At 50.8% G+C, this 12540-nt stretch overlaps 1 protein-coding gene across 6 annotated transcripts in view; it reads right to left on the reverse strand.

Annotated features, from left to right (window-relative positions):
* Positions 1–12540, reverse strand: part of VPS13B (vacuolar protein sorting 13 homolog B) — a 333604-nt gene that overhangs the window by 142226 nt on the left and 178838 nt on the right. For 4 of the 6 annotated variants that reach the window (XR_010304753.1, XM_064154027.1, XM_064154028.1 and 1 more), the window contains exons 27-30: positions 10994–11108; positions 10259–10400; positions 6071–6482; positions 1206–1317 (exon numbers count right to left, since the gene is read on the reverse strand). Coding sequence is in view for 5 of the 6 variants with exons in the window: in XM_064154027.1 (XP_064010097.1) it covers positions 1206–1317; positions 6071–6482; positions 10259–10400; positions 10994–11108 (781 nt within the window). In the remaining variant the exon portion in view is untranslated. The remainder of the gene's footprint in view (positions 1–1205; positions 1318–6070; positions 6483–10258; positions 10401–10993; positions 11109–12540) is intronic. The other 2 variants (XM_064154029.1, XM_064154026.1) reach the window with 1 other exon arrangement.

Below are 12540 nucleotides of genomic sequence, written 5' to 3' on the forward strand. Positions count from 1 at the left end.
ATTTCAGGTCAAGCCTGCTCCAGCTGGAGCTGTCCCTGCCGACTGCAGGGGGCTGGACAAGGTGAGCTCTCTGGGTCCCTTCCAGCCCAGGAGCTGTGACTATTTGATGGGGCTGTTCTCTAGCAGAGGGAGCAGAAGCAAAAAGGGCTTGTACTGATCTGGGGGAGACCTCTTCTATCTGTGGGCACACTGAGAGTGGGATCAGGCTCTGATAAAGTAAAGAATTAGACATACAAGGAAAACCATGAAATATTTCCACATGGAAATGTGAAGAGAAAGACTCTCTTACAACTTCTAAGTGATCAGAGGGGAAAGAGGAGACGTTTCATGCTCTGAAAACCCTGATCTTGCCTAAAAGTAAAACTTGCTGTCATCTTCCAGGCAGCAAATGTTTTACTGCTGGGAAAAGGTCCTGATGTTTGTAATTTCTCTGGAAGAGCACTACGAAGCAGTTAAAAATATTGCCACATCTGAAAAGCAGACCAACAGGAAGTCTAAGACACTTGTTCAGCTGCATTTCTGTGACTTTTCTCACTTGGTATTATTTGCAACCATACTTTTATGTCTGGCAACAACTGGCAGCTCTCCTCGGGGTCGTATATTACTTTTATCATGTTGATTACACATGTTCCACTCTGGCTGCCTCGGGACCAGGGCCGCGGTTTGCACACACTCAGTGACACAACCCAGAGCACAGCTCCTTCACAGAAGATGTGTTTACTGGGAGAGAGCCCCTCAGAAGTTTGCCTTCCCTTCAGCTTTGATCTGCATGACATCAAGAATCCTACAGTTTGGACCCGTGTTTACCACTGCTGTTATTTAAATCCATCTCCTTCACACTCTGTGGCTACCGAGCGCTTTGGTAGGCACGAAAAGTTCCCTCCCTCTTAGGTGAACTTGGTGGGAGTTGCACAAAAGAAAGCCTCTTAAAACGTTCTCATCTGTGAGCTTAGGCATTGTAATGACTTGACATTTAAATTCTGTTATTCATCAGCACTTCAGAGGAGAGCTTGATTTGTCTAAATGGATCTGAAAGGCCACAAGTGAAGAAAATCAGAAAAACCTGGGGCTGAAAATCAAACGCTTGTATGTGAGGAGCATTCTCACAGGCTGCACGTAGCCCTTTCATTGATCAATTAACTCTGCTCAAAATGACTTCTTCTGAGCCCATCTAGGAGAACCCAGAGCCCTCCCCCAGCACTTACTGATAAATGTCTTTTCTGAGCACAGCTCTGCTCAGAGGGTTGTCAGCCTGAGGAGCCATGGAGACAGATCCAACCTTGAGAACCAAAGTGTCTTCTTTAATTGCTGGATTAGCTGCAGTCAGGAGGAGAGAAAATGTGGGTTTGATTAGAAGTCAAATGCACACAGCAGAAACACCAAGAAACTACTTCTTAAACACATCTGAATGTCTGCTGAAGGTTCAGTTCTACTGAGCAGTGACAACAGATGCAGAAATACCCCACCCTAAAACTGCAAACTCAGTAGTGCTGCTGGGAGGCAGGAAAGACAAACAGATTGTCACTTAACTTCCTCACAGACTTTCATCACAGAATGGCTCAGCTTGGAAGGGACCTCAGAGCTCATCTCCCCAAACCTCCCCACCATGCCCAGGGACACCTCTCAGCTAGACTCAGCTGACCAAAGATTCACCCAGCCTGGCCTTCAACACCCCCACCAAGGAGGCAGCCACAGCCTCCCTGGGCAGCCTGGGCCAGACTCTCACCACCCTCACACTCAACAGCTTCTTCCTCAGCTCCACTCTAACCCTGCTCTGCCTCAGCTCCAAACCATTCCCCCTTGGCCTGTCTCAGACACCCTCAGGAGCAGTCCCTCTGCAGCCTTCCTGCAGGATGCCTTCAGGCACTGGCAGCAGCTCTGAGGTCCCCCTGGAGCCTTCTCCTCTGCAGGCTGCACACCCCCAGCCCTTGGAGCACCTTTGTCAGACAATAAAATCTGATCTGTGACTTCTCTTGTTTGTCTTGTTTTGCCCCAGATGCTGTGGATCCCACGGACTTCCTAATGCTATGGCTGCTTCTCCAATAACTACCTGCTGAAATCCCAGCAATTCCAGCCACACAGCCTCAGCCTAGCTCTAGCTGCATTCCGCTGCAAGCATCCTGGCAGCATTTGGCATGGGCTGCAGCACACATGAGGCATTCAGACACAAGGACTGAAAGAAGAGGCTGCAATCTGACACAGGCACAAAGCACAAGATGTACACTGCTCAGTGCATTCCACACCAGCAATTGAATCACTCCAAGAGCAAAAATCTGTGCTTTCTGCTTCACCTCCATCACAGTCAAGTTTCAGCCACATGTACAAAGTCCTACTTCTAAATGCAGTGATCACATCAGAGTAAAAGCCTATCAGGGAGAAACCCAAGTTCTGCCCAGAAAAATACAGCATCACATTGCCTGTGGTGAGCTAAACCTGTGAGATTTACCGCCAGGGAAAGACTGAGTCTGCTGCAGCTCCTGCTCAGCAGACACACACATGCCAGCGATGTCCACTGGCAGCACAAGGGGCACTGGGGGCAAGCCGGAGCAGAGGAGGTGCCAGGGGAACAGGAGGGAAAAAGTTTCTTACTGTGAGGGTGTCAGAGCCCTGGAGCAGGCTGCCCAGAGAGGCTGTGGACTCTCCTGCTCCGGAGCCTTTCCATCCCCACCTGGATGTGCTCCCGTGTTCCCTGCCCTGGGCGCTGCTGCTCTGGCAGGGGGTGGGGCTGGCTGATCTCTGGAGGTCCCTTCCACCCCTTAGCATTCTCTGATTCCTTACAAAAGCCTAAGCACAGATTTAACCCTGTAAGATCTGAAATCAGAAGGAAGAATGGAAGTCAGCTGTGTTTAACAAGAACTAATCTGCCATAAACCTCTCTTTATGATCATGTAAAAATCTGTAATCCATTATCAGCTGACTCCTGTCAGAGACATTTTCCTTTGCTCTCTCGGAGGGACAGCTCCCAAACTACCTGTTCAGTTTGCTCTCAGCACTCCACCTTCCATGTGCCTGGAGAAACACTCCTCTGCCTCAGCCCTGCTCTGCCAAGGCGTGGTAAAAATTAGCCTCATCAGCCTGGGATCCCTGAGCATAAGTTCCTCAGCCTGGCCGATCTGATGCTGCTTATCGGCGAGCAAAGAGGACGTTAGAGACCATATGTCAGGAGAGACTTCAAAGTGCAGAGCCGCGCTCAAGTGGCAGGAATAGATCACTCCTGCAAGTGCAGGACGTGCATTTATTCACCAGGCTGCCTTTGCTCTTCCACTAGCAACAGATTTATCAAGGCCTTTCCAGTGATCCTGGCTGCTGCAAGTCCTGCTGTCCTCAAGCGAGCCAGATGTGGATTCTCCCTGTCTTTACCACTTCTTGTCAGCTTTCTTTGCAACTTACAAGCTTTATTTCTAGTGTTCTGCTGTGCATTCATTCTTGCTTCTATTTGTTAGCTATTGCTTCTGCAGCCTTAGTTGTCTTCATCACCAAGGGAGCGTAGGAAGTTGGCTAGATCTTGAAACACTACCTGCAGCTGGGCCAGGCCAGCCCCAGGCACAGCTACAGCCTGGGTGCAGAGCGGGCTGAGAGCAGCCCTGAAGGAAGAGTCTTGGGGGAGATGGTGGCTGAGGAGCTCCTCAGGAGCCAGCAGTGCCCTCATGCAGCCCAGCAGGCAGCTATGCACTGGCTGCACCCAGAGGACCTCGGCCACAACACTGGCATTGGAATGGGCTGCCCAGGGAGGTGGTGGAGTGGCCGTGCCTGGAGGTGTTGCAGCCAAGCCTGGCTGGGGCACTTAGTGCCATGGTCTGGTTGGTTGGGCAGGGCTGGGTGCTAGGTTGGGCTGGCTGAGCTTGGAGCTCTCTTCCAGCCTGGCTGATTCTATGATTCTATGACTGTGGGCAGCAGGCCAAGAGGAAGGATTGTGGCCCTTGGCTCTGCTCTGCTGGGACCTCACCTCCAATCCTTCCTCCAGTTGTGGTGTCCCCAGCAGAAGAAGGACACAGCTGCTGGAGCAAATAAAGCATTCTGGGGGCAAACATCTACAATAGATCACACTTTCCTGACCTAGCACACCTGTAACATGGGTCACATTCAACTCTTACTCCTTACTATTGCTTCTAATTCCTCTTGCTCTTGAAGGCAATAAGCAATAAAGTCATGGAATGGTCTGGGTTGGAAGGAACCTCCAAAGGTCACCTAAGTCCAGCGGCCTCTGCAGTAAGCAGGGACATCCTCAACTAGATTAGGTTGCCCGGAGCCCTGTCAAGCCTCTCCTTGAATATCTCCAGGGATGGGGTGTCAGCCACCACCCTGGACAACCTGTTCCAGCATCCCACTACCCTCATGGTAGTCCATACTGGGCCAGACTCTATTTCTGACTTGCTCCATAGCACTGAGCATAGGAAAAACCTCTCTGATTGTTAATTTCCTTATCAACCATCACCTAACAGCTGCAGAATCAAACTATTTACAACAACTAACAAAAAAATACTGCCTCAGAACATAGAGGAGGAGGTAAGTACTTAACATTCTGATGCTGATAGAAAGGTGCTTTATCTGGCCTTCAGAAACAGAGGGGAGTTTGGGAAATGAGAGGTGGAAGAAGGAAGGAAAGCAGAAGAGTGCTGACTTTCTGAGGGGCACCTCAGACTGCAGCTGGCTTTCTCATGAGCTTACAAAGCTGCACTTATCTCATTCTTTCAAAGCATGCAGATTTTCCCTCCCTCCATCCATGCTTGCCCACAGCAACTCTGCTCTCTGTATGCACTTACAAGCAAAGGAGTGTGTTTAATTGTTTCTCTTAAAGATAGCCATGCAGCTACAAGCACATGGTTATAAAGGATGTCACTGACAGCTCGCCCTGGGACTCCCTTCCAACTGCTGTCATCAGTCTTTCTTGTCAGCACAGGCAGTCTAATTTTATCTTCTGTGTTTTCAGCATTCCCAGTTGCAAAACTGCAGAGGATGTTGGCAAAACCAAGACGTGTGTAAATTCCCACTGCCTGCTCTCCTTGCAGTTAGGCTCTGAGCACAACCTAACAGCTGCACTCTCAGGATTCCACTGTGTGCTGTCGCACGTGCTGGCGACCCCCCGCCGAAGGACCGACATGGACACCTCAGGGCAGCATCACACTACCTGCTGCTCTTCCTCTTCTCATCTCTAGAAGAGCTGCTGGCAGTGCCAGTGACTGTGTTCCCAACAGCTCTAAGTCCCATGTCACTGCCTCTTTATTTATACACCAAGATCTGCCGTGCTCTGTACTGGCCCAGAAGGCCAGGGGCAGCCTGGGCTGCATTGATAAGCATGTCCAGCTTTGCTCTTCCGACACCTCACCTGCAGTACTGGGCCCAGCGCTGGGCCCACAACGCAAGAAAGACATGGACCTGATGAAACAGGTCCAGAGGAGGGCCACCAACACAATCAGAGGGCTGGGGTTGTTCAGCCTGGGGAAGAGAAGGCTCCAGAGAGACCTCAGAGCAGCCTTTCAGTAGCTGAAAGGATCCTACAAGAGAATGGGGAGGGACTGTTCCCAAAGGCTGGCAGGGATAGGACAAGGGGCAGTGAGTCAGACTGCACATCAAGAAGAAATTCCTTACTATGAGGGTGGTGGAAAACTGGTACAGGTTTCCCAGGGTTGAGGCCACATCCCTGGAGACATTCAAGGTCAGGCTGGAGCAACCTGATGTAGAAGGGGATGTTCCTGTTCACTTCAGTGGGGTTGGACTAGATGACCTCTAGCTGTCCCTTCCAACCCAGTGCATCCCATGACTGTACAGAGATGCAGATCCAACTTGTGTATGAAAAGGCAGCCATTTCTTACCAAGAAGGGCACTATCGATCAGACAGCTACTGCCTGTTGTCCGGGAGAACACCTCACTCTATCCACACCTCTGGAATACCTGAAAGCCTCTTACATAAGTGAGTCTGAATAGCTTCAGCTAACACTGCTGGGCACCAGTCACAAGGCATGTCTCCAAACTGGCCCTTACAACTGAGGGCCCTAGCAGCAGCCAGTGACTTAGAGTATTTGTCTACAAGAGAGCAGAGCAAAAAAGAGTCTAGCACAAAATACTGTACCCTCTGCAGGGCGATGACCTTCCTCACTCCTGGGGAAGAAGACTCTAATGACACCAGTGTTGACATAAATCAGAGGCAAGTTGCGGGAAGTCAGAGCATGAGTCCGCATGGGCTGGCCTGGGGACTTCCTTTTCTCCTTCGGACTCCTCGGCAGCCTGGCTTGGAAAATGCTTGCAATGGCATTGAGCAGGGGGAAACAGAGGACAACATCAAAAGCCTGAGCAGAGAGGAGGATCTCATGCAGAAAGTGTGGAGAGCCATCAGTGTGACCTTCTGACAGCTTGTGGAAGGTCCTCCGCTCGTTCCTGGAGATCAGCTTGTGCCGCACGTTCTTGGTCACTGCTTTGGTGTAGGTGAGAGAAAGGAACCCATGCTGCTGGTGAGAGCCATCCAGAAGTTTTGCAGTTGTCTGCTTCAAGGGAGAAAAAAAATAAGCAAACTGCTACAAACCCCACACACCTGTAACGCCTCTGGACTGCCAAGAGCTCTGTCAGCCTCCTAAAGGGTTGTTCTGTGTTTTCCAACAGCTTTCCACTCTCTGGAGAGGACTAAAACAAGTCCCTTTGTTTCTGCTGTCACAGTATGCCCACACTTCACTGCTGTGCCAGCTAAACCTAAGGACTGCTGAACACTTTTTTCTGTTTATGTTGTATGAAATTTAGAGCCAATCAGTCAAAACCCCCAAACAAGCCCATGGTTTACCTCCATTTACTGCTCTTTGTTCACACAGGTATTCTCTGCAGGCACTGTAGAAGTAGATTCTAGCCCCTTGCATTGCTCCCCCTGCACATGCATGTATCAGAGGTGCTAAAGTAACACCTGGCTGCTGTGACAGCTTCACACTACCTGAACACAGGTGTATAAAGCACCGCGTCAGATCTGAGCTGCACAGGCCTCCGGGTGAAAACCGAGCTGGTTCTGCCCTCGAGAGCTCTGAGTTTCTAAAGACAGAAGCTCTGCTATGTGCTAAAGCACATCACTTCAATGAAGGCATGCACTGCACTTTGAAATGAGCAGATTCCTTCCCTCTCCCCTCAGCTGACAATGAGACACCCAGCCCCCGGAGGATGCAGAGCGCACTTCTCACACTCTCCTCCAAAGGGCTATAGGAAAAGTGCAAAGGTATGAAGCAGGACACCCAGGATCTTGGCAGTGCAAGAAGCATTCTGGCAGAACTGCACAGGATTGTTTAATTACTGCCTTTCATCACATGGCACAAATGAAAACAGTGCCATTTTGCATCTTCCACTTGATGCAGAACAAGTTACTGTAACCCAGGCCTGGTTAGGAGAAGATCAGTGTCTCTCTGTTAAACAAGCAGCAGACAGGATTTAGGCACTGCAAACCTGGGAGCTTTTCTAATTAAGTCAATTAAAACAAATCGGTCTGTCAGCTTCCTATAAGAGCTGAAACACTGCAGGAGAAAACAGACCAATGTGGACAAAATCAGACCACACAGAGCTTCCACTCTCGTGAGAAGGTTCTACACAGCCAGGCATTTGTCAGGACACAGAGCCACACCTCTGCTGTGAGCACAGACTGCAAGAGCTGGGGCTGTGCAGGCTGCAGCAGAGGAGGCTCCAAAGTGACCTTCTTGTGGCCTTCCAGGATCTGAAGGGGGCTACAAAAAAGCTGGGGAGGGACTTTTGAGGCACTCAGGGAGTGCCAGGACTGGGGGGAATGGAGCAAAGCTGGAGGTGGGTAGGTTCAGGCTGGAGGTGAGGAGGAAGTTGTTGAGCAGGAGAGTGGCGAGAGCCTGGAATGGGTTGCCCAGGGAGGTGGTTGAGGCCCCATGGCTGGAGGTGTTTGAGGCCAGGCTGGATGAGGCTCTGGGCAGCCTGCTCTAGGGTAGGGTGTGCCTACCCATAGCAGGGGGGGTGGAACTGGCTGCTCCTTGTGGTCCCTTCCAACCCTGACTGATTCTATGAGTCTATGAATTACAGCATGATTTGGGGTGGAAAGGGACCTTTAAAGGTCCCCTAGCACAGCTCCCCTGCAGTAAGCAGGGACATCTTTAAGCAGAGCCCTGTCCAACTGACCTGGACTGTGCCTAGGCTTCATTGTGCAAAATTCTTCCTAATATCTAGTCTAAATCTACACTGGTGTAGTTTAAAACCATGTCCCCTTGCATGGTCACAACTGGCCCTGCCAAAATGTTGTCCCCAACTTTCTTGCAGGGCCCTTTAACTACTGAAAGGCTGTGATGAAGGTTTCTGGGGCCCTCTCTTCTCCAGGCTGTACAACCCCAACTCTCTCAGGCTTTCTTCACAGGAGAGATGTTCCAGTCCCCTCATTCTGTGGTCCTCCTCTGGACTCTCTCCTACCATATAAAGTCTTTGAAAGATGAACGTGCAAGAAGAAAACAGGGTTAAATCTCCCACTGAGGTATCCTGAATCAGCAATTAACATCCCAAGCATTCAAACAAAGACTCAAACACAGAATTGGCAATTGTTGCATTATCAGAACTGGAAGGGTAGCTTTAAAAGGCTGCAGAAATGGATACTGCAGTGACAAATCCCTCGAGTAGAGATGGGGACTGCAGCAGCAAACGGCAACATTCAGTGCTGGCTTTTACATCTTTGGTCTCCACACATCACTGTATCTGCTTGCTTTGCACACACCCAGTCCCACTGACTTCAGTGCACTGCTGTGATGCACAAGGTTGTGAACCATCCAGCCTGCTCCTGTAGCTACAAAACCCAGCACTCACAACTACTATTAGAACCATGGAATCAGTCAGGGTTGAAAGGGACCACAAGGAGCAGCCAGTTCCAACCTCCCTGCCATGGGCAGGGACACCTCACACTAGATCAGGCTGCCCACAGCCTCATCCAGCCTGGCCTTAAACACCTCCAGCCATGGGGCCTCAACCACTTCCCTGGGCAACCCATTCCAGCCTCTCACCATAGAATCATAGAATCATAGAATCAACCAGGCTGGAAGAGACCTCCAAGATCATCGAGTCCAACCTATCACCCAGCCCTAGCCAGTCAACTAGACCATGGCACTGAGTGCCTCTTCCAGTCTTTTCTTGAAGACCCCCAGGGACAGTGCCTCCACCACCTCCCTGGGCAGCCCATTCCAATGGGCTCATGCTGAACAACCCTCATGCTGAACAACTTCTTCCTAACATCCAGCCTGACTCTCCCCACCTCCAGCTTTGCTCCATCCCCCCCAGTCCTGTCACTCCCTGACAGCCCAAAAAGTCCCTCCCCAGCTTTCTTGTAGCCCCCTTCAGACACTGAAAGGCCACAAGAAGGCCACCTGGGAGCCTCCTCCTCTCCAGACTGAACAGCCCCAAGTCCTTCAGTCTCTCCTCACAGCAGAGCAGCTCCAGTCCTCTGCTCATCGTTGTGGGCCTTCTCTGGACACCTTCCAGCACCTCCACATCCCTCTTGTCCCAGGGGCTCCAGAACTGGATGCAGTACTCCAGGTGGGGTCTCAGCAGTGCAGAGCAGAGCGGGAGGATCACTTCCCAGCAGAGTGAGTACAATGAACAAGGGGCAGCAATCAGTGCTATCATCAGTAGTAATTGATACTCAGCACCAAACAATATAGTTGATGACAAGAAACTAAAGCCATTGGAGGTGCGGGGGTTGTGCTAGTTTGAGGCAAAGTGGAGTATTTGAATGAGAGAAATTAGATGACAGGCTGTGAAAAGCAAACAATGCTGGTGTCTGCTGCACTCACAGGCTTGCTGAGATGTGTAAAAGCAAGGACACAAACATAGATAAGAGAGTGTGGGTCTCTGCCTCTCAGAGCCTGTGCTTCCCTTCTGCTTGGGTCTATGTAACTAATCCTCCTGCTTCCAACCCCCCTTGCCAATCCTTCCAGCTCACCTTGCATGCAAGGTGGACTCTGGGATAAGGTAGAGGGGTGGGAAGGAGGTGGAAGGGTGGTTGGGAGCCCCTCATGGGGGCTCTGGTTTCTGGAGGGCTGCTGTGTTTCTGTATTGCCTTTCCCTTGCCTATTTCTGTCTGTAGCTGTAGATGTAACTCTCTGCTTGTATCCTGTGCTAAGCTGTGGATGTAAAGCTGCAGTCCTTAACTTCCAGCCGGCTGAGCCCAGTCTGGGTGCGTTCAGAAGAGCGGGGGGCAGGGAACACCCAAACCATGCCAGGGGTTTAATTCCAGCTGGCATTTCTTAGTGGCAGTTGTGTGCAGCAGAAGTTTTCAGAAGGTTCTTACCGAGGGGAAGAAGCCTGAGAAGGTGCTGAAGGGGTCCTGCTTGCCGAGGGGCCGCACCAGCAGCGTGCGCCTGTTGAGCTTGTCAGTGCAGGACAGGAGCACACCTCCACACTGCCCCAGCGACCAGCAGTCTGCCCCGAGGCTGCAGCCAGGCCAGCAGGCACGGCAGAGGGCAAGACAGAAAAGGAACACATTAAAGCAGCTTTGAGCAAACCCCCCCACACTACATGCGCCTGTTTCTGTGTTACTTAAAGGCCACACCATGCCCTTACCTAAACAGCTGGAAGTTAGTCACATCAGGCAAGAGAAGGGCAAAACACTTCAGCCTGACCTCGAGGATGCTCAGGGAGGAAGCAGCCACAGCCTCCCTGGGCAGCCTGGGCCAGACTCTCACCACCCTCACACTCAACTTCTTCCTCAGCTCCACTCTAACCCTGCTCTGCCTCAGCTCCAGACCATTCACCTTGGCCTGTCTCAGACACCCTCAGGAGCAGTCCCTCTGCAGCCTTCCTACAGGACCCCTTCAGGCACTGGCAGCAGCTCTAAGGTCCCCCTGGAGCCTTCTCCTCTGCAGGCTGCACCCCCCCAGCTCCCTCAGCCTGTGCTCACAGCAGAGCTGCTGCAGCCCTTGGAGCATCTTTGTCACGTAACTAAAGCCTGCTCTGTGACTTCTCATCTCTGTGATGCTGTTTCATTTGTGTGTTTATCTGCATGAGAGTAACCAGCAGCACTTACCTGTTCCTGTAGTGGTCGATATTGAAGCTTTCGATTTTACATTTGATTTTGGTATAGACATCCTGCATGTCCACTGAGGCACTGAGGTCTTCCAGCTCACTGACAACACACACCTCTGCAACAGCCCAAGAAAACCCAAGTCAGCAGTGCTGCACCCCAGCTCTGCTGGTTTGAACAGCAAGGAATATGTCTGAGACACCAGACTTTGGAAATGATGCTGCTCATTCACAAAGCACTTTTTTGACTCAAGTGTCACACAGGCAGGAAACAGAACAACTCCTGGAATCCAGATCTTTTTGTGCAGATGTGTAGAGACTTAGATATTGGATTGTTAGCCCAGGAGTTCACACTATCATGCACCAAAACAATTAACAGGTTTTGGTCAAGAGATTTACTCTAACAAGACTTGAGATTTCCTTCTCCCCTGTAATGATTTTTTCAAGCCAAAGATTCAAGTACGTCTCCTGTAAAATCAGCTCTCCTCATCATTCTCCTCATCTTCTCCCACTTCTCTGAGCAGCAGTGCCAATTGCTAAGCAGCAGTGCTTCAAGTCCCACAGTGCATTTATAGAACCCAAGCTCCTTTCAAATAATTACTGCTTGGATGATAAACTAACTTTAGAATCACAGAATGTCAGGGCCTGGGAGGGACCTCCAAAGCTCTTCCAGTCCACCCCCCTGCCAGAGCAGGACCACCCAGAGCAGATCACACAGGAACACAACCAGGCAGGTTTTGAATATCTCCAGAGAGGGAGACTCCACAACCCCCCTGGGCAGCCTGTGCCAGTGCTCTGGCACCCTCACAGGAACAAATTCCTCCTCGTGTTTAAATGAAACTTCCTACGCCTCAGCTGAAGGGAAGAAGGAGAGCTGTGCACCACACACAGGTCTCCTTTCAACACCTACACTTCTCCCTTGAACTTCATACTACAGCTCCCATGACTTCAAGGACTGCATTGTGAAGTTGTCTGCAATTTGACATTATTGACACAAAATGAGTTTCCTAAAGATGGACACACACAAACCAAACTACTAAAGCACAGCAAAATGGAAAATGGTTGCTCCTGATGAAATAAATGCAACACCCTCTTAAGTCAAATCACAGAATCAGCTGGAAGAGAACACAAGGAGCATCCAGTTCTAACACCCCTGCCATGCCCAGGGACACCTCACACTAGATCAGGCTGCCCACAGCCACATCCAGCCTGGCCTTAAACACCTCCAGGGATGAGGCTTCCACCACTTCCCTGGGCAACCCCTCCAAGGCTCTCACCACCCTCATGCTGAACAACTTCTTCCTAACTCCCAGTCTGAATCTCCCCACCTCCAGCTTTGTTCCATTCCCCCCAGTCCTATCACTCCCTGACAGCCCAAAAAGTTCCTCTCCAGCATTCTTGTAGCCCCCTTCAGATACTGAAAGGCCACAAGAAGGCCACCTGGGAGCCTCCTCTTCTCCAGCCTGCACAGCCCTGACTCCCTCAGCCTCTCCTCACAGCAGAGCTGCTCCAGTCCTTGAGTCATCTTTGTCACACACCTAAAATCTGATC

The sequence above is a fragment of the Pogoniulus pusillus genome, chromosome 14 (assembly GCF_015220805.1).
Source record: "Pogoniulus pusillus isolate bPogPus1 chromosome 14, bPogPus1.pri, whole genome shotgun sequence".
Taxonomy (NCBI): domain Eukaryota; kingdom Metazoa; phylum Chordata; class Aves; order Piciformes; family Lybiidae; genus Pogoniulus; species Pogoniulus pusillus.